The sequence below is a fragment of the Bufo gargarizans genome, chromosome 7, assembly GCF_014858855.1.
Source record: "Bufo gargarizans isolate SCDJY-AF-19 chromosome 7, ASM1485885v1, whole genome shotgun sequence".
NCBI lineage: Eukaryota > Metazoa > Chordata > Amphibia > Anura > Bufonidae > Bufo > Bufo gargarizans.
Genome location: NC_058086.1, coordinates 51468503 through 51495697, shown reverse-complemented (window position 1 = coordinate 51495697; position 27195 = coordinate 51468503). Strand labels below are relative to the sequence as shown.

Here is a 27195-nt window from a genome sequence, read left to right as displayed (position 1 = left end):
TCTTCCCCCAAATTCCTCTGTCCTCTGTTCCCCCTCCAGACACCTCTGCCCCTTTACAGACACCTTTGCCCTCCTCCAAATTGCTTTGTTCCCTCCAGACTCCCTTGTTGCCCCTCTATCCCTCTCCAGATACCTGTGTCCCCTCCAGACTCCTCTATCCTCGCCAGACACCTATGTCCCCTCCAAACTCCTTTGTCCCCTCCAGACACAGCTGCCCCCCTCCAGATTCCTTTGTCCCCTCCAGACTCCTCTGTCCCCTCCAGACTTCTCTGTCCCCTCGAGACTTCTCTTTCCAGACTCCATACAGACTACCATTAGATGGTTGGCTGACATGGCTGTCCCAATGAAATCAAGGGGTCCCTTGACTGTCCCTACTGTCTTTTATCTACATGGTAATGATGGATAGACCAGTTTTAATGCAAGGACTTTGCAAACAGAGATCTCTTCTTCCAGGACTCCTATGAATATGATTTGGGGACAGTGGAATATTGAGCTTACAGTCAATGCGTATAATATTGTACCACCTCAATCCATTGTATGTTTCCTCCTTCCTCTCTTGAGATCAGTGTGCACCATGAATGTGTGAATGAGCGGGATTAGTTTTATGTCAGCAAAAAGTGGGGAGAAAATGGAAAGGACAGGACAAGGATGCATCTAGATTATATAGAAACTGAAACCTAAAACTCCAGTGGTGCAGTAAATACAAAGCACACAAAGTGTTTTCACCTTGTCTCTGCACATAGCGAGGGGTCTGGACGATCTGATATATCAGAGGAGTCTGAAAATGGAATATTACAGCAGAAGAAAGCTCAAATGGAGCAGATGAAGCTTATGGCAGGAGCTTCCCAAAGGTCCTACAAGATTGTATTGTAGCCCCCAGGATACAGCAATGCCGGTGAGCTGATTCAGAAGCAAGAAAGGGATTGACCCGCGAAGGGCCAGAGCCAGGGAATACAGCAAAAGCCGCAGAATGCAAGGATCTGTAGACAGGAGCATCAGAGGCAAACATCTGGCATGTTGGAAGGCAAGTGGACAAGGAACCATATTGGAATGGGGTTATCCTATATGCAACAGTTTGAGCTCAAAATTACCCAAAATTAAAATCGCTATTACAAATACCTTTCAAGTGGAACAACTTAGAGTAGGGGTCAACTACAACTCCCAGCATGCACATTGGCTTTGGTGTTCTCAGAACTCCCATAGAAGTGAATTAAAGGGAACCTGTCATGTGGATATTTGATTATAATCTAACTAATTATATACGATCATTAACTACTAAAAAGTACCTTAGATGTATTCACTTAGTGGTGTGACAGATGGTTACCTCATAATATACACACAAAGATGCCACATGCCGTATGCTAATGAGCTGATTTGAGTCCAGCGTGATGTCATTGAGTCCAGCGTATATTTAATTTAGAGCTATAGCCACTCCCCTGCCCACCTGCTGCTGATTCCTATGGAAAATAACAGTCACTCAGCAGCAGGTGGGCGGGGAGAGTCAGGAGCTCATGAATATTCATGACTCATCATTATCAGCTGGAGCTTTTCAATACAAGATGTTGGCAGATTGACTAGGTCAATTAAAGAAAGTGACCTGGCATTTTGCTAAGAGAATCAGTCACTTATGTTGCCCTTAGTTAGGACACCATAAAACTGGTCACAGGTTCCCTTTAAGTAGTTATAAGGAGTTATAGTTGCTGACCCCTGACACAAAGAAACGGAAGAGATTTTATCAGGGGAAGACTATTTCAGGGTTAATTGCTATATATTAAAGGGGTGGAGAGATTTTACGAGGACAGACCAATGTAGAGTATGATGACGTCAGGCCTAATGGAAAAAAGGGATCTACTTCACAGATCCCTGAACAATTCCCAGATTCTGCCATGTCATTTTTTAAACGTATTTCTGGTGCAGACTTTTCCCTGCTCACGCCAGGTCTAAAAGAGAGGGCTGGGAGGCCCGTCTGATATACCTTCTTCTATGCCTGTTTTAGGCGAAAATGGTCTAAATGTAGGACAGCGAGGAAACCGTCTTACATTTAGAACTGGCGGAGGATCTGCCGAAGTTATGGACAGGCCAGTGCTGCTTCATAACTTCGGAGGATCCAGTGCCAGTCTTAATAAATGACCCCCTTAGTGTTTAAATTTTTCACCATTTTCACCGTCTCTGCTTACTCTCAGTGAATCAAAACATTATTGGCCTCCATTCAAAGGCTGAAAACACCTCCCAGGTGACAGAAAGTTGCAGTGTGTCAGCCTGGAGTCCAGGACAGGGGAGCCATATCTGCTGCTTCTGATTCTGTTTTACAAAGAATCATTGTAACCAATATTGTGATTGTAAATCCAGTCATATACATTATTGGCGGCTGAAGACGCTGACCTCAGCGGACCAGGCGACCATATAATGTGTACGGTATTGTTCAGACTTCCCAACAGAAGAGAAGTTTCACACAGTTGGATTTCATCACAACTTATCCTTTTGTTCTCAGGTAAGATAAGTCACTGCCCAAATTTTTCTCGCCTCTCCCCATGCTGAACACATGCATGCTTGGCTGAAATAATCATGCCTGTGTATGGGGAGGAAGGGGCTCAGGAGGAATCAGTAACTAAACTGTATGGCCTGCTTAAAGGGCTATTGCAGTAACAATTTATGCCCTACCACTGGTCGTCTGACCTCTGGGACCCCACTGATCATAAAAACGGAGGTCCAGTGCCCCCTATTTCAAGCATCTACTGAAAGCAAGCAGGCATCTTGAAAATGGGCAGAAATGGAAACCTAAAGTATACTGGAACGTTGCAGAAGACTGAAAGGGCCTTTAGGAGTTTCCCACTACAGAGACGTTATTGGGCGCCTCTGCCCCCAAGTCTTCTGATCCGGGGGGCTAAAACATTGCATGTAAATGATCACTTCTGACATCTGAACGAAAACTCCCCCAATAATCATTGAAATGCATGGGGTGTGTGACAGATGGCTCCCCTGGCTAATACAGAGCTGTGTGCGGTGTCAGGTCCATTATTTTTTACTCTATAGAGCTTTTACAATGACTCCTGTAACATCCAGGAAAGTTGTTCCACTTGAAATGAACTCAGCACTGAACCTGCCAGTACAATCCGCACAGATTTCAGCACGGAACGTAAAAATCCTCCCGGGAAATCCAATGATTATCTAATGGAAACATAATTTTCACTGGACCATCTCCTGCAAGAATAATAAAAAACAGATAATATGACCCACACATGCATAAAGTTTACACAGAGCCTCCACCCGCTCACCACCAGGGAATGGACCTCAGACGTTCAGGATGCTGCCTCATCTTCTGCATGAAGGTCAACAATGGAGTCATCGGCTCATCCTAGAGGCAAACGTCCTCAGGACAGAAGTCTGAGATGCATCCTCTGGAGGTTCTGGGGCATTAGTGCTGGTCATCTGGAGGTCTCTGCACTCTGCATGTGGTCACCACCTTCTCAGTAAAGCTCTATGCCTCCCAACATGGCTGCCGAATGCAAGGAAGAGGGCGTTTTAGCTCTGCGGTAGTAGGAGAGGTTGCGCAGACAGGAGATGGGGAGAAGTGCTGAATGGGGGGATTGTACCTGGGCCTAAACTGTGTCCAACGGAGTCAAAGGCGTGAAGCATTGAATCTGTAATACAAGAGGACAAGTTCAATCTTTTCTGATTAAATATTTCCAGGAAATAATGAAGAGAATAAAATAAGAATTGCCCCTATCCCCAGCCCCTTCTATATGGTATTAGCATTTAAAGGGGGTCTCCGCTGACCCCATATTCCACAATGACAGAAATCCAGGAGCCATAAACACTGATGGAAGAATCCAAAAAGTTGGGCCCCAATAGGAAGAGTCTGGTCATAATGGATCTCTGGTCCTTGGGATCTGTTCCCATAGAATAGGATCCTGTAATAACCGCCAGCCATCTCCTCCTATCAGCATGCAGGATGCAAGAACCACAAGACCCTGGGACGCCTGCCAAATACTGGAAGCCTCCATATTGTGGTCATGGCAGTAACCCGTGGCCCGGACTCCTGCAGCTTGGTTAGGAGTCCTCTAACTGCATCCTGCAAGGATTCCTTCCTCTGTGTCCAGTCACAGGCTGATGACCTTGTGTAGCCCCCACAATGCATTGCTCCCCAGCGCTACAGTGTGAATTATCAGGGCCCTGTGCAGCGAGTCCTCTTCGCCCCCCATATCCAGGTCATTCCTTTTTATAGTCTCTATTTATTTGCCCAGCCTTGAAACTTTCTTAAAATACCCTCCTAGGTCTCCAAACATAGAAATATAAATAATCCCAAAATGAAGCTGCAGATTTCCTGAGATTTATGAGCTGCAAACATGAACCTGATATGAATATCTGTAACCGCTGCCTGAAACACAACGCAGCGCGCTCATGTATTAAAGGGATCATCTATTCATACGTTAAAAAAGCGTCATTATAGTAAAATGGAACCGTCTGCGACATTCTATTACTTTATGTGTCAATTCCTGGTGATTTTCAAGATCTTTGTTTCTTGTCAGTGAATGGGGACATTCTTGATTACACCCAGAGGCTGAAAAACCATCCCGTCCTAGTCCTGTTCACACAAGAAAGGGTTAACTACCATCCAGGGTAGGCAGTGCTCAGTTTGCTACAGTGTATCAGTGGGAGATACTTGTGTTGCTGCTGTGTTTAGCTGGTAGAGGAAAGCCTAGCCCTAGACTAAGGGCTCAGCGACCTCCAGCACTCTAGTTCTTGTGAAACTATAATTCCCAGCATGCTCCATTCAAGAACGGCTTAGCAAGTGTGCGTACTGGGAGTTGTAGTTTCACAACAACTGGAGTGCCGGAGGTTGTTGAGACCTGGCCTAGACTAATATATTGCAACCATGACCAGGTACTAGGTCTGTGCCAACCGCTGGTTGTAAAGAATGAATGTTCCTGCTCACTGACAGCAAGCATACCTTTAAATCGTCCTGGATCCAGCAGGACAATCCCAGATTTCGGTGGCTGTCTCACGCTCCCAGGAGTGCTGCAGCATGCTCCGATTCCAACTGTATTTGTGTCCTTAGGATGCAGATACAGTTAAAATCAGTGGTGAAGCAAGGAGTAGTCAGTATGTGCTCTTCCCAGCAGGCAAGTGCGATGCAGTGATGTCATCTTGGCTGCTGAGTGGGAAGGAGCACAGGCTGGGGCCTGTGGGATGATGTGCTCCATTCATCGGGGGATAGGCACTGGGTGGAGGTAAAGGCAAGGCTTAGTGTAAAAAATGCCCTTTTCAAAGTTGGGAGGTATGGTGGCCACTGTCATTTATGATCCTGCAGTGATCCGAAAAGAAGAGAGGACAGGCTACTGCGGGTCAGACGACACAGGCTTTGTTCTTTACCAAAGAGACATACAGATTCTGCAGAGGAGTGTAGACACAAAGCAGATCTTTCCTGTAGACTGGTTGCTTTTTAACTGCAGTCTAAGAATAAAAATGGTTGCAAAACTATACATACCCTGAAATAAAAAATAAAAATAAAAAAAAGAGAACTACCACAACTGAAGTGATGGGACCACAGCAGGGACTGTGCAAGTGTTTGGACTCCTCTGTAAACATCCGTCTGCCCGTCCTCTCCCGATTCTGGGTCCTCACTTTATGTGAAGCCAAAGAACACATTAAGGTGATGTGGACGTGGCCCAGATTATTCTCATCTAAACATCCCTAAGACACAGAGAAACTCAAGAGAATGAAATTCTGTCACCTCCGATGAGGAAAAACAGATCGAGTGCAGGAATCTCCAGCCGGGGCCGTACGCAGATCTCCTGGGATCCCATAGCAAAACTTAGCCTGGATCCCCCTGCCCCACCTGGTTTCCGAGTATTGAGTGTCTCTATGGTTTTAAACACTTTAGACAGCCTCATGCTGGAAATATCTCCACTTTTTATTTTATGTGGATGAAAAAGTATTAAAAGGCTATGTACACCTTCAGAGGCAATTTTAGTTTATTGCATGTTACTCATTTTTAGTTAACAATCATATTTTTAATTGTCCTTTATTAAAAATATTGAGCCGTTCTGTCACAAAAGGTTAACTGTGTGATTTCACTTTGTGCCAGTCATCTAGTAAACCTTATCTTAAATTACTAAGCGGTCATCAACACTTTTTTAAGCCACATTACTTATCAGGATTGAGCTATACTGAGTGTTTATAATGTCAGAGAGCAAAGATAAGGAGCCTGTCTGCTCCCCAGATGACGGAAAAGAGACAAAATCCACAGCATCTCAGCTTAGTACAGAAGAAAAGGAAGCTATATTTGTAATAAAGACCAATAGTATTTATTTATTTTTTTTTAGCTCAAAAGAAGTACAATGAATAATATATATTTTTTTTTTTAATGCCCCCAAAGGTGTACATAGCCTTAAAACTGATCGGGAGGTGATCATTCTTGAAAACTATTAAATAAGAATTCTACTGGATCTTTGCATTAGGAACCAGACAACAGGATCTTATATATTGTTACTAATGACTTATTTTATATCAATGTGATACATTGTCGTTCTGTCTCCGTGTGTATTCTTTCTCCTTTCATTGGATTGAATTTTCACCATTTTCATTATTATTTTTTTAAATGATACTGTTCTCATGTGAATGGTGGATGATGTGACCGGCGTGTAGCCCAGTATAGGTGGCCAGTGACCCCTGTCAGGTGTTCTACACTAAGGTTTATAGATCACCTTTGCTGCAGCAGGATGCTGATGAGGTGCAGGTCTGGTCAGAAGTTAGGCGCATACTCTGGCAGTCCATGTGCCTAAACAGCTCAGGGCTGCCGTAGATTTCTGGCTTCATTTGTACCAGAAAACTGGTATAAATGAAGATACATTTGTCTCTGGTGTTGGCCACGTACTCAATTATGTGAGCAGAGTTTTTAGTTCACACGTTGAGTAACTTAATAATTTCATTTTCGGAGGTTTTTCTCATTCATATACATTGCTGTTGGTAAAATTCTGCTTCCTGCCTTGGAAACAGATGAGGGTTTAGCTCCATCTCGTCAGAAATATGTCAGCTGTAACTGAACTCCCACAATGCACTGCAGTAACCGCTCACTACCAATGTAGCTTTAGACCTGCTTGCAGCGTTCGGGTGTCCGCCTGGCCGTGCGGAGGCAAATGGATCCGTCCAGAGTTACAATGGAAGTCAATGGGGGTGGATCCGTTCGAAAGTGACACAATATGGTGCATTTTTCAAACAGATCCGCCCCCATTGACTTTCAATGTAAAGTCTGGACGGATCTGTCTGAATACAAATTGTACTTAGACTTTTTTAGTAAAATATAATGCAGACGGTTCCGTCTGAACAGATCCCATTGTTTGCATTATAGGTGCGGATCCGTCTGTACAAATACCAGACGGATCTGCTCCGAACGCAAGTGTGAAAGTAGCCTAAGGCCCAACTCAAGGTCAGAACTAGAGAAGAAAAGTAACAAACTGTAACACTGTGATACAGTTGCAATCTACTACCAATGTTAGGGTACTTTCACACTAGCGTTAAAGTTTTGCGGTATTTAATTCCGTCACAGGGGCTCAATACCGGAAAAAAAAACGCTTCAGTTTTATCCTAATGCATTCTGAATAGAGAGCAATCCGTTCAGTATGCATCAGGATATATTCAGTTCATTCCCTCTTACGGTATTTGGCCGGAGAAAATACTGCAAATACTGCATTGTAATGTATTAATGCCGAAATGTATTAATGCCGGATCCGGTACCAAGTGTTCTACATGCGCAGACCTTTAAAAATGTTTTCTGGATGACACTGGGGAGACAGATCCAGTATTTCAATGAATTTGTTAGACGGATCCGGAAACATATGTTATCCGTTTGCATACGGAATTCCGGATCCAGCAGGCAGTTCCGGCGACGGAACTGCCTGCCGGCATCCTTTAACACAAGTGTGAAAGTACCATTACCACCAGCTGCCGCCTCCATCACCTCATTCTGCACCATGTCTTCTGCATTTATCAGGAACCTAATATTCAGAAAGATTCCGACTGTCTCACCACAATGCTGCACTTTCCAGAAAGTTACCAGGAAAGTTCTGTTTGCTTAAATATCCAGCAAATATACCTGACAAGGTGCTGAGAGTTTCCTGTCAGTCGCCTGACGTCTGCACAATTTACAGGCTTATTCTGCTGTTTGTCAGAATATTTCCTTTTCATTCCCTCACAAAATGAACAAACATAACAGCGCCAAACACCACTACAAAATGCAGTCACCACACCGGTTCTCGAGTTGTATTTTCTGAATAAAGCTTAAAGGGAACCTGTCATCAACTTTATGCTACCCATACTAACGGCAGCATAAAGTAGAGACAAGTGAGTTGATTTTGGCAGTCTGTCATTTAAAGGTTAAAAGTAAGTGGTTACCGAAAACCAACATCACAATCATTACAAACTGGGCTTGGAAAAGAGTCCCGGCCTCCTGAGAAGAGTCATATTTATTCATAAATTCCTGCTCTCACTGCCAACCTGCTGATGACTGACAGTCTTTTACCTAGTTTTCTCCCTTTCCACTACTCTCTGAGTAAAGTAATACTTACTGACATTACTTTTAAACCTTTGCCCCTCTAATTTAAAATGATGTCCTCTTGTAGCAGTTTTTCTTCTTGTAAATATTCTCTCCTCTTTTACCTTGTTGATTCCCTTTATGTATTTAGCAGTCTCTCTCATCTGCCCTCTGTCTCGTCTTTCTTCCAAGCTATACATGTTAAGGTCCTTTAATCTTTCCTGGTAAGTTTTATCCTGCAATCCATGTACCAGTTTAGTAGCTCTTCTCTGAACTCTCTCCAAAGTATCAGTATCCTTCTGGAGATATGGTCTCCAGTACTGCGCACAATACTCCAGATGAGGTCTCACTAGTGCTCTGTAGAGCGGCATGAGCGCCTCCCTCTGTCTACTGGTAATGCCTCTCCCTATACACCCCAGCATTCTGCTAGCATCTCCTGCTGCTTTATGACATGGTCTGCCTACCTTTAAGTCTTCTGAAATAACGACCCCTAAATCCATTTCCTCAGATACTGAGGTTAGGACTGTATCACTGATTGTATATTCTGCTCTTGGGTTTTTACGCCCCAGGTGCATTATCTTGCACTTATCAACATTACATTTTAGTTGCCAGATTTTTGACCGTTCCTCTAGTTTTCCTAAATCCTTTTCCATTTGGTGTATCCCTCCAGGAACATCAACCCTGTTAAAAATCTTTGTGTCATCAGCAAAAAGACACACCTTACAATCGAGGCCTTCTGCATTTTTGCTGATAAAGATATTAAACAATATGGGTCCCAGGACAGATCCCTGAGGTACCCCACTGGTAACAAGACCTTGGTCTGAATATACTCCATTGACTACAATTCAGGATTTTCCTAAGTTATGACGTAAAGTCATGATTTTATGAAAGACACGGAGGCGAGTATTTGCTTAACTCTTTCTTTACTGGAATTTAGCAGCAAAGACAATTGAAGAAAAAAACCATAAGAGTAACCATGGTAACAACTCCACCCCTTCTACCCCTATATAAGGGACATCTCTGGCTGGCCACTTCCTCTTTCTTTGCAGTCTTCAAACGGCGAAAAAACTGAACCCTGAAACGGACAACAGCAGCCGGAACATCAGCCGCGGAATAGCCAACGGAACCTCTGGAAGGTGAGTATCAGAAAGGTGCAACAACCTGGGAACCGATGGTAGAAAGCGATCTTTCTGGAGAAATCTGACAGAAGGCATTTAACCTGGAGGAAAAAATGGGAAATCATGGTAATATAATAATAAGTATCCGGATCCGAGAATTTAAACACGGATCAATAAATAAATGAACAATACACCAATAATGTTAAAGCTAATATAAGCGATAGTTAAGAAATACCAAAAATCAGTGGGATGGGTAAAAGAACTAACGGGTGGGAAATACTCGCCTCCGTGTCTTTCATAAAATCATGACTTTACGTCATAACTTAGGAAAATCCTGAATTTTATATCAAGACACGGAGGCTCATATTTGCTAGTTTAAAGCTGAGCAATCACAGAGGAAAAAGCATGAGGAACCGGTCTAAAATAGAACTCTCGAAAGGTAGCGACTCGGGACCAATCCGCCAGTCTTAAAACATCCTCCAAACGAGCACCAGCTATGGACATAGAGGTAGCCGCTGCACCGCGCACCGAATGCGCGGTAAATATGGATGTGTCAATACCTGAAAGGGACAAGATCCATTTAACCCAACGGGACAGAGTGACACTGGTAACCGGAGAAAAAGGCCGACGGAAGGAAATGAAAAGCTGAGGGGCATTTTCATCGCGGAAAGGCAGCGTGCGAGCTTCATACTCCCGCAAGCAAGCCACCGGACATAACTGCAGAGACGAAGGAAAAGACGGATAAGAAACGGACTTAATACCCGTCTTAGTACGTCTAGATATATTGAACAGAACCCCATCCGGAGTAAAATAGCGTGCGTCAAAATCTAGAGCGCGGACGTCCGAGACCCGTTTGCACGAAATCAAGCAAAGAAGGGTTACTAACTTGGCCGAAAGTTGACGAAGAGACAACAAAGCGTTGGAAGGCCAAGACTCCAGAAATCTGAGAACTGTAGCAACGTCCCAAGTGGAAGTAAAACGAGGTCTAGGAGGCCGAGACTAACCGGCAACCGCGTAACAATCTGCACACTAAGGGATGTTGGCCGGCGGGGAACCCGTCAAAACCGGCATGCCTGGAAGAAATGGCAGAACGGTACACGTTGAGAGTACGGAAAGCCTTCCCCGCCTCAAAGAGTGAAGTGAGGAATTGAAGAATCTCTGTTACAGGAGCTTGTACGGGATCCAAGTCCCGTGGATCGCACCAACGACACCAGACGTCCCATGAGGCATGATAGGCTCGTCTAGTGCCCGGAGCCCATGCAGATTCCAATAGCTGCCTAGTCGCCGCCGAAAAACTCGAGGAATCCCAGGAACCCCTGAAATTCGACATGCGAGAAGAAGAAGCGACCCGTCTAGAAGTAGAGGGTGAGGACGACCATAAGGGTCGAGTAGAAGCCGAGGAAAAGACGGTAAGAGCCGAGGCTCCTCCGACAAAAGGTTCAGTAACTGGGGGAACCAAGACTGAGTCCTCCAGTATGGCACTATCAAGACTAATTGAGCCTGTTGGTGACAAACGTGAGCAAGCACCCGTGGGATGAGTGCGAACGGAGGGAAGGCGTAGAGAAGAGATTCCCCCCAGGGCTGGAGGAAGGCATCCACCGCCTCTGCCTCCGGGTCCGGACGCCAACTGAAAAATCTGGGGAGTTGAGCGTTCAACCGGGACGCGAATAAATCGATGGATAACGGACCCCAAAGATATAGAATATCTTGGAAAACCGTCGAATCCAACTTCCAGTCGCTGGAATCTGAAAGACAGCGAGAACTCCAGTCGGCCAAAGTGTTGTGGAGTCCTGGAAGGTATTCGGCCACAACCGATATTCCCCTGGAAAGGCAAAATTCCCAAAAGTCTTTGGCTAGAGAACATAGAACCTTGGAACGTGTCCCACCCAGGCAGTTCACATAACGGACAGCGGAGATATTGTCCATCCGTAAACGAATACACGCTCGAACCGAGTCCTGTGCAAAGCTGCGGATCGCAAAGGACCCCGCTAAGAGCTCGAGAGCATTGATATGCAAGTGCAGCTCGTCTGGGGACCATGCTCCTCCCGTGGATATCCCCTGACAATGGGCTCCCCAGCCCATGAGACTGGCATCCGACTCGATGACCAGGTCCGGACGTGGGCCAAAAATGGCACGGCCGTTCCACACTGCCAAGTTGTGGATCCACCACACCAATTCGTGTCTGGTTTCCGTATCCAAAACCAGAGTGTCCGAATATGAGGCCCCCGCTCTGAGGTGAGCGATCTTGAGCCTCTGAAGAGCTCGATAGTGGAGAGGAGCTGGGAAGATCGCCTGGATGGACGAGGAAAGAAGACCTATCAGACGAGCTAGCTGACGAAGGGAAACCTGTGGGAGGGCGAGAGAATGACGAATCTCTTTGCGGATCGCTTTGACTTTGACTGCAGGCAAGCTGAGCGTTTGACTCCCAGAATCTATGGTAAACCCTAGGAATTCTATGGACGTGGCCGGAATGAGGCAAGACTTCTCCAGATTGAGAATAAATCCTAAGTCTTGAAGAAGGTCTTTGGTCAACCTCAGGTGACCAAGCAGAAGGAGAGGACCTTGGGCCATAATCAGGATGTCGTCCAAATAAATGATCAGACGAATCCCCCTCCCTCTGAGCCAGGCCACCACTGGTTTCATGAGTTTTGTAAAGCACCATGGTGCGGAGGACAGACCAAACGGGAGGCAAGTAAAGCGCCAGATTTGGTCTTTCCAATGAAACTGAAGGAGGCTGCGGGATGCCGGAGCCACCGGGACTGTGAGATATGCATCCTTCAGGTCTAATTTTACGAACCAGTCTCCTGGTTGCAGCATATCCCTCAACAGATGGATGCCCTCCATCTTGAAATGTCTGTAACGAACGAAGACATTCAACTGCTTGAGGTTTATGACTGGACGAAATTGGCCACCCTTTTTCTGGACCAGGAAGATACTGCTTAGTATTCCTGAATGAGGAACGGGAGATAACTCTATCGCCTGTTTCTGGAAAAGTGATGCAAGCTCCGCGTCCAAGAGGGACTGGGTTAGGTTTGAGCAAGGAAAACTCTGAATGTGAGGGAGGTTCCTTGGGGTGGACACCAACTCGATGATGAACCCCTGAACCGTGGAGAGGACCCACTGATCTGAGGTTATCCTTGACCACGCATGGGAAAAGAAACGGAGTCTTCCCCCAACCTGATGTGAAATAGGATATGGCACACAGAGATGACTTACCATACGGGCGTCTGGATCCTGGAGCGCCTCGGAAACCTCTGGAGCGGGAAAAACCTCCTCGTGAAGGAAAGAAGGTTGGCTGATATTTGGGGTCCTGGAGGGACTGACGATAGTTAAAGGAGCCTCTGCCTGTGCCTCTGGGCTGGAAATTGGAGCGGCCGGACAGTCGGCCCCTGAGACTGCCGGCCCTGGAGGAAAAACGAGGCTGGAAAACACGGCGCATTGAGCTCTGCGCCTTATCAAGAGCCGTAAAGGCCCCTACATATTTGCCTAGCTCCTTTATGAAAGGATCCCCAAAGAGGAGGCCCTGAGCTTCTTTACCCGATTCAGATAGGGACAAATTGGCCAGTTTGGGCTCAATCTTCATTAAAATAGCTTTCCTCCTCTCAATGGCAATGGAAGTATTCACGTTGCCTATCAAACATATGGCCCTTTGGGCCCAGCCACTAAGGTCTTCAGGATCTACCTGCGTGCCGGCCATTCTAGCAGCCTCGGCTAAATCAAAAATTTTGGCGAGAGGGCCAGTGACATCCAGAAGTTTATCTTGACACGCTTTTAAGGCAGAGTCAAGCCCCTTGCGTGGGTTAAACCCAGATTTAGCTAGGAATTGGACCACCTTAGGGTCAACGCTAGGGGTTTCACATATCCTATTAGGGATAAGGGGACGAGGGCATTCCGCCCGAAGCTTGCTGCGGGCCTCTTTGGAAAGAGGCGTGCGGATTCTAGCTTCCAGATACTGGGTCACGTGGGTGGCGGGAAGCCACTCCGAGGACCGTGGGTGATGCAACTGGTCAGGGTTAAAAAGGGGGTCCCCCATAGGGTCAATAATTGCGTCCTTGACGTCTAACGTAGGTTCAACTATGACACCCGTTGTCAGAGACGGGCCTTCAAGTGCAGGGTCAACTGCTATATCATTTAAATCATCCCCTGAATGATTGGACCAATTTTCAAAAGCCTCCTCAACAGACTCTGCGTCTGAATCAGAAACCGGCTCCGGAAGAGCCCGGGCGGTTTTCCATAATCGTGCCCTTTCTGCCGGGCGCGGGTTAGCTCTTTTACGCGACTTATTCGCGCAGTCAATTGATGGGACAGAGCCATCATTCATGAGTGTTCTGGAGGCAGGAGGGGGCATATCAGAAACAGGGTGAGACACGAGGGCCTGTGAAATTGATTGAGTCAGAGAAGCTGACATGGTCCCCATTGCCGCAACTATAGCATCAGAAATAGATTGCTGCAAGCCAGAAGCCTGAGCCACAGGGGTAGAGGACTCATTAACTCTGTGAGGAGTGGGGGTAGGTACCTGACCTGAGTGTCTATCCTGAATAGAGACGGCCGGGGAGGCAGGAACAGTAGACATAGTGAACTATTAAACTGAAGGAGTTAGTCACCCCAACAGCAAACACCGACGTAAGAGATGGAGAAAGCGAACAGTAATGCGACTCAGAAGAAAACGCCGGAGGCACTGAGGGAAACGGACACTAGAGGGGGAGTGGCTAGCACAAGCCTACACCTCCCTAGTGTAAGGGCCAATGAGCGGAGTGTCAGGCAAGATGACGTCCGCAAATCTCGCCCCGAATCGCGAGATCTCAGCGCCGGAGAGACCAAGCAAGGCTGCGGCAGAGAAAATCCCGTCCCTCGCGAGATTACAAAGCGCGCGAAGGCCGGGAACAAGGGAGAGGTAAGGAGAAGAGAGGGGGGGGGGGAATGGCCGCAAGACTGCCCAGACCACGGAGGGAATGTGCAGCGAGCCGGGATGAAGAAAAAACAATAGGCGGCAATTTGATAAAATAGCAAAAGGACTAAAGGGACGTGCAAGTAAACGGACCATATAAAAACCGAAATGGGGAGGGGTAAAATACAGTCGGAAGCTGTGGGGACAAATAGGGCAGACACAAGAGCCCTAAAACCTAAAAGGGCAAAAATATCTCCAAGTACTAAAAGAATAAGAATAATAAAGATAATAAATGATAATACCACTAAAAAACCTAGTATAGAGAAAATAATCAAGGTACTTATCTGCTGGAGCAGCAAAGAAAGAGGAAGTGGCCAGCCAGAGATGTCCCTTATATAGGGGTAGAAGGGGTGGAGTTGTTACCATGGTTACTCTTATGGTTTTTTTCTTCAATTGTCTTTGCTGCTAAATTCCAGTAAAGAAAGAGTTAAGCAAATATGAGCCTCCGTGTCTTGATATAAAACCCTCTGTTGTCTGTCCCTCAGCCACTGCCTAATCTATTCAACAATATGGGAGTCCAAGCCCAAAGAATGCACTTTATTGATAAGCCTTCTATGTGGGACAGTATCGAAAGCCTTACTAAAGTCTAGATAAGCGATGTCTACTGCACCTCTGCCATCTATTAGTTTAGTCACCCAATCAAAAAAATCAATAAGATTAGTTTGACATGATCTCCCTGAAGTAAACCCATGCTGTTTTTCGTCTTTCAATCCATTGGATTTTAGATGTTCCACAATCCTCTCCTTGAGTATGGTTTCCATTAATTTCCCCACTATTGATGTCAGGCTTACTGGCCTATAGTTGCCCGATTCCTCCCTACTACCTTTCTTGTGAATGGGCACAACATTTGCTAATTTCCAATCTTCTGGGACGACTCCTGTTACCAGTGATTGGTTAAATAAATCTGTTAATGGTTTTGCTAGTTCACCGCTGAGCTCTTTTAGTAGCTTTGGGTGTATCCCATCAGGCCCCTGTGACTTATTTGTATTAATTTTAGACAGCTGACTTAGAACCTCTTCCTCTGTAAAGACACATGCATCAAAAGATTCATTAGTCTTCTTTCCTAACTGAGGTCCTTTTCCTACATTTTCCTTTGTAAAAACTGAACAGAAGTATTCATTGAGGCAGTCAGCTAGTTCTTTATCTTCTTCCATATACCTTCCTTCTTTGGTTCTTAGTTTGGTAATTCCTTGTTTTAGTTTCCCTTTTTCATTTATGTATCTGAAGAATGTCTTATCACCTTTTTTCACTGACTGAGCTAATTTCTCTTCTGCCTGTGCTTTCAGAGAGCAGGAGATTAGGAATAACCAGGACTCTTCTCAGGTAGATTTGACTATTTTTGAGGCTGGGCTGCAATGATTATGATGCTGGTTCTTGGCAACCACTAACTTTTAGCGCAAATCAGCATTTCTGTCACTAATTTATGCTGCCCTTTGTGAGGTCAGCATAAAGTTGATGATAGGTTCTCTTTAAAGAGGTTCTTCACTCCCTGTGGAGGAAATATTGTTTCCCCTGCACCTACCCATCCATCACACCATTTTAGCTGCGCTTGGACTGGCTGCAGGCAGTTCTGTGCGGGTCCCAACCAGATGCATTTAAAGTCGCTGTATACCGCAAACTCTGCCATAAAGGGAATTCTACATTTGAAATTCCTCATTTTTGTTACCTGCAGTCAGCACTATAGTATTATGTTGAATGTACATAATGTATGCAGTGGGCTCCCCCTAGTGGTGGCTGCAGGTTGCCAACAGTTTATCAAGGGGTAAGCATCTATGCAGAACTTTGCATAATCACATCTGCAATCAACATAAAAATACAAGTATAAAAAATAATAATCTGCACCACATTTTGGACCTATTTAAGTTAGAAAAAAAGTGGATTTCACTATAACATCATCTCAGAGTTTTTACTAAATCACTAGATAACCCAGAAGCTCAAATATATCTGCTGATCTTTTGGGAGGATTCTACCTCCGATCTAAAAAAATGCTTCTAGTATGAGTTTGGCTCTGTGTACAGTAGATAAGGTAACACCGTCACTGATACAAAACCGCTGCCACAGACCGCAGCCATCTGCTTATAAGGAGATGCTGGATATTCTTCTAAGGAACATAAGGATCGGCTGCTTCGCAATCTTATCATAGACCATGAAGGGTCTGGAGAACGGACGCGCTCCTCTTCGTTAAGACTGGAGGAATGGTATTAATTTAGCTGTGATCCCTCGGTAATACATGAGCCCCGTACCCTGGGAACACGGCCGACTTACAAACACAAATTAAAGCTCTTTTAATAAGAATTTCATTTTCATATTAAGACTATTTTTATTGAATCCCCTGCTGATTTTGCCGTTGCTATTACGAAGATGACTTTGGCAAAGCGCTGCGGAGAAGAGGAAAATACAACAAATACAGGGGAGTTTAGTCAGATGTCGGGCAGATGGTAGAAGAGGACCTCAACTCAGCAATGTGAAAGGCACTGGGGTAACGGCGTAACATCAGATCTCTGACAACTCTGCAATAGACCCAACAACAATACTCATGTCTCAGGTGGATACCTCATCATCATTATGGTTAAAGGGGTTATTCCATCAATAATGTAAAAAATTACAGACATCACATAGTACATGACAATACCTTTCTAACAAAGCTAGAACCAGCCCTGTACCTCACACGAATCCAGAGATCTCCACATTCATTGCTCTGCTAGATTTATATCAAGCTGACAGCTCAAGGGGAGTGTCCTTTCTGCTGCAGCTAAGGGGGTGTGTCCTTACTGCTGCAGCTCTGGGGGAGTGTCCTTACTGCTGCAGCTAAGGGGGTGTGTCCATGCTCTGCCTATCACAACTTAGGAGGCAGTTGAAAGATGAAACTGAGCATGTGCGGCCTTCTTTTTGAGCAGGTTGTCCGGGATTGGGGACATTGGTGTAATAGTACTAGAGTGACATACATATTACATACATGCATGTCCTAACTTTGCCACATATTTCTGAAGCCCCATTTTCATATAGGAAACTCTTAGCAGGAAGAGACTGTTTTCTTATACTCAGTGACGTACCGGGTCTCTTGCAGGCGAGCTGAAGCCTCTTCTTCCGGCTGCTCAGGGAGCACGGTGATGTCACTAGCACTGATGGGCGGGCTTTATTAAAACGGCTAGGGTACCACTAAAGTCCGCCCATCGGAGCCGGTAATGGCACGAACACACTGCCGGGCGGAAGCCTCCACCCGGCAGTGTGTTATTTTAAACAAAAGAGTCTTTGCCCTGCCCGATTTAGCGCAGGGCAAGGGAGCGCATCTGAGTATGAACTGCTCCGATGCTAACATCAGGGGGGCTGCCAGGGGAAAAATGGAGGTTTGTCCGGGTTCAGCTCTGAACCCAGGCAACCCCTTTAAGTTAATCTATACAGATACATTTTATTGAATAACTCAGTAGCTATACAACATTTTTAATTACATGCAATTACAAAAGTACTCATATCCAGGTGCTGGTTATAAAACTGTAGAATATTTTTTTTTGTGGGACAACCCCTTTAAACAAACACTATTCTGCAGGTTGCTATTGGAAACGTCAGTTTAAGATGCACACTCCAGGAGGCTCTATACTGCCAGCCATTTCCAGACACTGAACAAGCAGGGTCAGTAAAGGAATCCAGCTCCCCTCATGATCCACAGCTCTGTGCAAGGAACGAGCCAGGCAAATCTCTCACATAATGAATACGAAGAAATGGTTCCAGCACTCGCAATAAAACTTTGTTGCATTTTATATCTTCTTGTAGAAAATAACTCACATAGACACAATCCTCCATCCTAGCATAGTTGACGTGTTTTGAACACATGTGATCTTAGTCGTAACCAAATGAGACTCCCCTTGCTAGGCTTTTAAATACAGATCACACCTCCAATCAGGTCAGGGGCGGGAATACACAAACCTGATGCTAAGGGAGTACTTATTAACTTACCACATATAACACATAAAATACACATATAAAATTATATAAGATGCGACATTTCATGTTATGAATCAGCAGTCAATATATAATCAGAATCTCAGACTGAGTCTATAAACAAGAAAAACGCAAAGTCTGAACAGGATAAAAGCGGGAAAAACATTCCGTTAAACCCATAAACTCACATTGTCAAGGCATTATCCGAAAGTACACCTATACCCTTTTTGACAAAATACAATGGAGCTTGCTTGATGTTCAAGTGTGCATGGGAGATATATAAGAAAAACAAATATTTTTTAGTTTATATAGGTGTAAATATTATTAGTTATATTCAATAAATGAAATAATGAAATTTTATAATAATACATTAACTCCTTTATCATATTTAATCCCATGGGAGACCTGGTGTTTAACCTAAAGATCCAAAAAGCCTTTCTTTGTAAAAAAAAAAAAAATAATAATACATTTAGATCTCCACCTCTGGGGGAGGGGGGCACAGCTTTTTCTATTGCAAATGTTTGAAAACGTTTTAAACCGCGATCGTGTAAGGATAGCCTGTGTTCAAAATGCGTCAACTATGCTAGGATAGAGGATTGTGTCTATGTGAGTTATTTGCTACAAGAAGAAATAAAGTGCAACAAAGTTTTATTTGTTTTAGTGCCGGAACCGTTTCTTCCTATTCTTTACTGAACAAGCAGGGTATGCTGGATGATCTCGGCTCTGAAGCCTGCAAAATTGTGTCTACATCTCTGAGAATATTTCTGTGTCAGATCATCGAAAATATTCTGTTATTCCCTTTGACCTGTTGATGCAGACTACTGCAAATGCTGAACAGCCTTAGTCTAAAAAAAAGGCAATGTTTGTCTGTAGATGGAGTTTGCCTTAAAATATTAGCATTTGTCATACAGACGATGACATGCAGGAGTTCAGGTGAGACGAGCTTGACATCTCGGTTCTGAATGACTTTAAGGCTGGTCCCGGGACACAACGCTGACGTATCATAGAACAGTGAGATCCCTAATATTATAAGAATGATCCTCCTCTGCTACAGTCTATGAACGTCCTCCAGCTCTCAACGTCACCAGATGTAAAATCTGTGTTTGTCATAGGAGAAGCCAATAGGCAAGTAATGATCGCAGCCATCTGTGTTGTCATTATTCCCAGAATCTATTCAGTTTTTTCATGTTTTCTCACAGAAATCTTGGCGCCCTGCCCCTCGGACTGGAAACACAACAAACACAATCCTTACCGCTTAGTACCCAAAACTGAGTCCCCTGCAAACGGACTGAATAATAAAAAGTAAAATCCCTCCTCCCATCTCTGCATATTGAGTGCAGACCACAACTCAGTAACGTGCCTTGGATCAGATCCTAAGATTTTACAACTCACAGCGACAATAAATATTTTCATAGCAGAGGATGTGAGAGGCATGGAGAGCGGCTGGGAGCAGGAGGCTTCATCAAGTGACGGCAGAATAAACTGCAGGCTGTTCCTAATTGCTATGGACACCTTTGGTGTGGAGAAAAAGATTTTTACATATTTCACTTGTTACATTGAGTTAAAAAAGTTGCACTGAGTTTCAGTCTGCAATATTCACTCCATTCATTTTCAGACTCCTTGATATTTCCTGTGCAACCTACTGCTAAGTTCAGACTGTCCCTCCCTATATAGAAAAGACAATTCCAGCTCACCGATAATCGCACGTGTAACGGAGAAGCCAGGCCGACTTCGTAGTACAAAGCTTCAACATTTCCAGCACATAGTTGAATGTAATCTTGCACAGTCTTTATTTCATATCCAATAGGTACATATAGTGTGGTGGACACAGACTCCCGACATCTCCCGTCAGACCGACATGTTTCGAGCCAGCAGGGTCTTAGTCACGATCTGAAAACTTCCCGAGTCCGAGCGTATTTGTAAAACTCCACCCCCAATCAGGTACAGGAAGCACAGGTGACCAGGAGTGGAGTCAAAATGAAAGCTCAGACTAGGGCAGCTCCTACTAAAAAAAAACATTAACATAAAATACAGCAAGTGAAAAAATACATATATAATATAAATTCCTTAAAAGAAAATATGCACTAAGGGCCCCTGCACAAAATACCATGCATACCTAACCATGCAGAAGCAATTGAGGGAATAAGATAACCCATATGAAAAACGCACAGTGTGCATGGGGCCCCACGTGTCACATTATTTAAGTTACAAAGCAGGAGAAAAAAAGCAACATTACGGAGGAGTAGAAGAATGGAAGGAAAGATATCCAAAGAAGAAAAGAAAAAAACATTATTTATAAACTCCCGCGTAAGCGTAACATCCAACACAAATGGTAACAATAATGAAAAGATATATTCTAGGAGTGAGTAATAACATTGATGGATTCAGTACAAATACAGTACAGACCAAAAGTTTGGACACAGCTTCTCATTCAAAGAGTTTTTCTTTATTTTCATGACTATGACAATTGTAGATTCACACTGAAGGCATCAAAACTATGAATTAACACATGTGGAATTAGATACATAACAAAAAAGTGTGAAACAACAGAAAATGTGTCATATTCTAGGTTCTTCAAAGTTGCCACCTTTTGCTTTGATTACTGCTTTGCACACTCTTGGCATTCTCTTGTTGAGCTTCAAGAGGTAGTCACCTGAAATGGTTTTCACTTCACAGGTGTGCCCTGTCAGTTTTAATAAGTGGGATTTCTTGCCTTATAAATGGGGTTGGGACCATCAGTTGCGTTGTGGAGAAGTCAGGTGGATACACAGATGATAGTCCTACTGAATAGACTGTTAGAATTTGTATTATGGCAAGAAAAAATCAGCTAAGTAAAGAAAAACGAGTGGCCATCATTACTTTAAGAAATGAAGGTCAGTCAGTCCGAAAAATTGGGAAAACTTTGAAAGTGTCCCCAAGTGCAGTCACAAAAACCAACAAGCACTACAAAGAAACTGGCTCACATGCGGACCGCCCCAGGAAAGGAAGACCAAGAGTCACCTCTGCTGCAGAGGATAGGTTTATCCGAGTCACCAGCCTCAGAAATCGCAGGTTAACAGCAGCTCAGATTAGAGACCAGGTCAATGCCACACAGAGTTCTAGCAGCAGACACATCTCTAGAACAACTGTTAAGAGGAGACTGTGTGAATCAGTCCTTCATGGTAGAATATCTTGTTTGGGCTAAAGAACACAAGGAATGGACATTAGACCAGTGGAAATCTGTGCTTTGGTCTGATGAGTCCAAATTTGAGATCTTTGGTTCCAACCACCGTGTCTTTGTGCGACACAGAAAAGGTGAACGGATGGACTCTACATGCCTGGTTCCCACCGTGAAGCATGGAGGAGGAGGTGTGATGGTGTGGGGGTGCTTTGCTGGTGACACTGGTGGGGATTTATTCACAATTGAAGGCATACTGAACCAGCATGGCTACCACAGCATCTTGCAGCGGCATGCTATTCCATCCGGTTTGCGTTTAGTTGGACCATCATTTATTTTTCAACAGTACAATGACCCCAAACACACCTCCAGGCTGTGTAAGGGCTATTTAACCATGAAGGAGAGTGGTGGGGTGCTGCGCCAGATGACCTGGCCTCCACAGTCACCGGACCTGAACCCAATCGAGATGGTTTGAGGTGAGCTGGACCGCAGAGTGAAGGCAAAAGGGCCAACAAGTGCTAAGCATCTCTGGGAACTCCTTCAAGACTGTTGGAAGACCATTTCAGGTGATTACCTCTTGAAGCTCATCAAGAGAATGCCAAGAATGTGCAAAGCAGTAATCAAAGCAAAAGGTGGCTACTTTGAAGAACCTAGAATATGTCATATTTTCAGTTGTTTCACACTTTTTTGTTATGTATATAATTCCACATGTGTCAATTCATAGTTTTGATGCCTTCAGTGTGAATCTACAATTTTCATAGTCATGAAAATTAAGAAAACTCTTTGAATGAGAAGGTGTGTCCAAACTTTTGGTCTGTACTGTACATTAGCTGCGTTTTTTTCAGAATGCACACTCATCCGGAATCGCCTTTGAAGTAGAGGTTATTCTAATTGGATGTTAGATATTGCAAGGAACAAAAATAGAGAAAATCTACAATTTCATAGGGAACATAATAATAAAAATACAAATGATAATACCAATGATTCTGGACTTGGGAGGGGAGGAACCAAGTACCTACACTGGTTCTAACCTATAGGTCAATTTGCAGAAATTTAACAGGCAATCAGAAGGTGTCTTCCCATTCTTTATGAGGATAGCATCTTATTTGATGTACTAAAACATGGATGCCGTATAGCGTCTAGGAAATCTCAAACTATTGCAAATATTTTTTCCCCTTCTTTTTTTAAACGTGTACCAACTATTCAGTCCAGTACTTGGCTTTGATTTGTCCGTTTTTCTCCCTGCAAGACTTGCAGGTTTGCAACTAAAATGACAAAGTATGAGAATTATTTCCATACGGAGTCATTCGCCATAAAAAATTACATCAACTGTAATACTGTCGGTGTTATTTATATAATCAAGTGCACCACATGTGATTTAATATTTGTGGGGAGCACAAGCCGACAGTTTAAAACAAGATTTTGGGAACATCTTAACTGTATATACAACCCACAGGCTTCTGGTGTCTCAAGTGTGGCGCAACATTTCATATAAATATATGACCGCAATACCGACAGCTTATCTATATTTGCTTTTGAAAAAGTCACTGTTCCAGTTAGAGGAAGCAATATGAAAAATAAAATATTACTACGAGAAGCTTACTGGATTTTCCGATTGAACTCTAGAAGTCCCCATGGACTTAATCTCAAAAAAGAGCTAATGTATTTGTACTGAATCCATCAATGTTATTACTCACTCCTAGAATATATCTTTTCATTATTGTTACTTGTGTCAGATGTTACGCTGGAGTTTATAGAAAATGGTTTTTCTTTTCTTCTTTGTAAATCTTTCCTTCCATTCTTCTACTCCTCCGTAGTGGATGTCGGGAGTCTGTGTCCACCACACTGTATGTACCTTTTGGATATGAAATAAAGACTGTGCAAGATTACATTCAACTATGTGCTGGAAATGTTTCATCTGTTGAAGCTTTGCCCCTCCCTATAATATGTTACTCCATATAATACATGCTGGATGTGAAGTCTCTGTCACCCACTGCTAGTGGCGTCGCTAGAGGGGGGCGAGGGGGGGCAATTGCCCCCCCTATGTTGTTCCTTGCCCCCCCAGGTGCCCCCCCGCTGATTCCCCCGAGTGAATACTAATGAGCGCTTCCATTAAGGAAGCGCTCATTAGTACAGAAGGACCAGGAAGTGGTGAACGCTCTGTACTCACCACTTCCTGGTCCTCGGCTGTCGGCTGTGCAGGGCTGCGCACAGTGTGAGGTCGCTCTGTGACCTCACGCTGTGCGCGCCAGTTTAGAGCACGCACAGTCGACTGAGGAGGGAGAAAATGGCAGGCGGCGTCCGTCCAGGAGCAGGAGAGGTAAGTGTTTTTTTTTTTTAATTTTATAAAAAATGTGGCTGCTGGGGGCATTATGGGGGCTAATAGGAGGCATATGCGGCTAATAGGAGGCATATGGGGCTAATTGGAAGCATATTTGGGGGCTAATTGGAGGCATATTTGGGGGCTAATTGGAGGCATATTTGGGGGCTAATTGGAGATGTATGGGGGCATTTGGAGGCATATTTGGGGGCTAATTGGAGGCATATTTGGGGGCTAATAGGAGGCATATGGGGCTAATAGGAGGCATATGGGGCTAATAGGAGGCATATGGGGCTAATTGGAGGCATATGGGGGCTAATAGGCATATGGGGCTAATAGGCATATGGGGCTAATAGGAGGCATATGGGGGCTAATTGGAGGCATATGGGGGCTAATTGGAGGCATATGGGGGCTAATAGGAGGCATATGGGGCTAATAGGAGGCATATGGGGCTAATAGGAGGCATATGGGGCTAATAGGAGGCATATGGGGCTAATAGGAGGCATATGGGGCTAATTGGAGGCATATGGGGGCTAATAGGCATATGGGGCTAATAGGCATATGGGGCTAATTGGAGGCATATGGGGGCTAATTGGAGGCATATGGGGGCTAATTGGAGGCATATGGGGTCTATGGGGCTAATTGGAGGCATATGGGGGCTAATTGGGGGCTAATTGGAGGCATATGGGGGCTAATTGGAGGCATATGGGGTCTATGGGGCTAATTGGAGGCATATGGGGTTAATTTGAGGCATATGGGGGCTAATTGGGGGCTAATAGGAGGCATATGGGGGCTAATTGGAGGCATATGGGGGCTAATTGGAGGCATATGGGGTCTATGGGGCTAATAGGAGGCATATGGGGCTAATAGGAGGCATATGGGGGCTAATTGGAGGCATATGGGGGCTAATTGGAGGCATATGGGGTCTATGAGGCTAATTGGAGGCATATGGGGGCTAATTGGGGGCTAATTGGAGGCATATGGGGGCTAATTGGAGGCATATGGGGTCTATGGGGCTAATTGGAGGCATATGGGGTTAATTTGAGGCATATGGGGGCTAATTGGGGGCTAATAGGAGGCATATGGGGGCTAATAGGAGGCATATGGGGGCTAATAGGAGGCATATGGGGGCTAATTGGAGGCATATGGAGCTAATTGGAGGCATATGGGGGCTAATAAGAGGCACAATGGGGGCTAATTAGAGGCATAATGTGGGCTAATGAGGCATAATGGGGGCCAATGGGGCTAATAAGAAGAATAATGGGGGCTAATGAGGCATAAGGGCTTATATGGGGGCTGATATGGGAGTGATGAGAGGCATAATGAGGGCTAATGAGAGGCATAATGTGTCATCCACAGATCCCCCATAACAGTGTGTCTTCCACAGATCCACCATAACAGTGCGCCTGTGCACTGACGAGAGACAGAAAGAAGGGGAAAGAATCCGTGGAAGCAAGCAGAGGACAGCACAGCAGACGACTGAATAGCTTCTTTTGTAAGTAAATTGTTTTATTATAACTGTATCCCTGCAGACCGCAACTCTCTCGTATTTTGTAATCTTATTTTGCTTTTGCCCCCCCATTTTTGACTGTGGTATCTTTGTGCCCCCCCTATATATTGTTCCTAGAGTCGCCACTGCCCACTGCTGTGGGTGTGCTGCCTTCTCCCCCTCTACCATGTACAACCCCCTTCCCACTACCATTAGCACTGAGAGCAGGGAGGGGGAGAGCAGAGAGAGCTGTCAGAAACAGTAACAGAGCTCTAAGGGATTTATATCACATTCAGCAGCTAGGTGAAATACTGAACTTGCAAACACTCCACAGGAGCAAAATGGTAGGAACTTTTTTTGACAATGATTTAGAAATTTGCTTAATTTTCAATTTAGCAAGCAAACAACAACAAAATTCAATGCAAAGTCCTCCATAGTCTGTGATCTGAAGCTTCATTTTTCCCATTTGGTGGGGCCCTCAAAACAAGGCATTATATGTGACTGCAGCTTAAAGGCAGTCTGTCAGAAGTTTTGATCATGCTAACTTGCTGAAGGGACTGGGGAAAGCAGTACAAACACATCATTTTGTGGAGCATTTGTTATCAGGAGTAGTCAGGGTATAAACCTTTATTCCGCCAGATGTTTCACCGTGCAGTGCTCTTTGCCCTCTGCCCTGAGTGACAGCCATAGAGGTCTCTGGGTTGGATGCTGCAGGGGGGGAGGGGATGTGAAGCAGCACAGTGGAGCCCGCCTTCTGGACACTTTCAGGAGCAGAACCTGGCAGAATAAAATATCAATCACACTACCCCTGATAATAACAGTTACACAGCAGGTATGTTTGTCGTGCTCTCCCCAGCCTGGTGCTGTCAGTTTAGCCTGGGCAATACTGCAGGCAAGCTTCCTTTAAGGCACCTACTGGTGTCTGTCTCCCTAGTGAGCAGCTAAAAAAGCAAAAACACCCTTGTTAGTAAGAAAAAAAGTGAGAGCAATGGGTCTATGGGCTCGCAGATCCTCCAGTCAATCAGTGCTGGCAGGTGAGAAGATGGAGGACCAGAGGGATATAAGTCCCTCTCACTTACCCTGTTAATGCCCGGGAGGCACAGATTCCCCAGGGCCACTAACAATAGATTGCTGAACTCTGCTGCCAGTGCTTTATGCACTGGTATAAATCCGAAACATTTACTGCAGAAGACGGGTAAGCTTGGCATCACCTTTCTATGACCTTTTGATCGCTTTTTTAACTAAATATGTACAAAAGTTTGTGCTTATAAATTTATCTTTATAGGGGTCAGAATATATTGAAGAATCGAAATCCTCCCTCCCTTCATTGACATAAATTTCAGGATAGCATTCGTCACCAATGACCAATGGGGGGGGGGTCAGTGACAAACATATATACAGCTGCAGTTGAATTCAGCACTAGACTGCCATGCTGTGAGCACCTCCTTGTGGTGGCTGCAACCAGATATTGTATGTGACACAGGAAAAAAACAACTCAGACGCATTCCAGTTTATCCCAGTAAAGCTTCCCAGAGACATTTATTCCCTGACCTAAACAGTGACAGTAATTCCTTCTTAATTGAGCAAAGAAAAATATCCAGAATTTCTCCTGTGACCCAGCTCTGGGGATAGAGTTCTGTTTCATCTTCAGTTCAACAGAGGACACATTGTATCCCACTTCATAAAGCGGT

The 27195-nt window shown here is 44.6% G+C and overlaps 1 protein-coding gene across 9 annotated transcripts in view; it reads right to left on the bottom strand.

Annotated features, from left to right (window-relative positions):
• The window catches only part of ST3GAL3 (ST3 beta-galactoside alpha-2,3-sialyltransferase 3), a 308463-nt gene that overhangs the window by 204166 nt on the left and 77102 nt on the right, over positions 1-27195 (bottom strand). For 3 of the 9 annotated variants that reach the window (XM_044301369.1, XM_044301368.1, XM_044301374.1), the window contains exon 3: positions 3594-3641. The exons of 2 other annotated variants lie outside the window; for them this stretch is intronic. In XM_044301369.1, the coding sequence (XP_044157304.1) occupies positions 3594-3641 (48 nt within the window). Of the gene's footprint in view, positions 1-3593; positions 3642-4951; positions 5069-20232; positions 20425-27195 lie in introns of those variants that run through there. 4 more of the 9 variants (XM_044301372.1, XM_044301376.1, XM_044301373.1 and 1 more) reach the window with 2 other exon arrangements.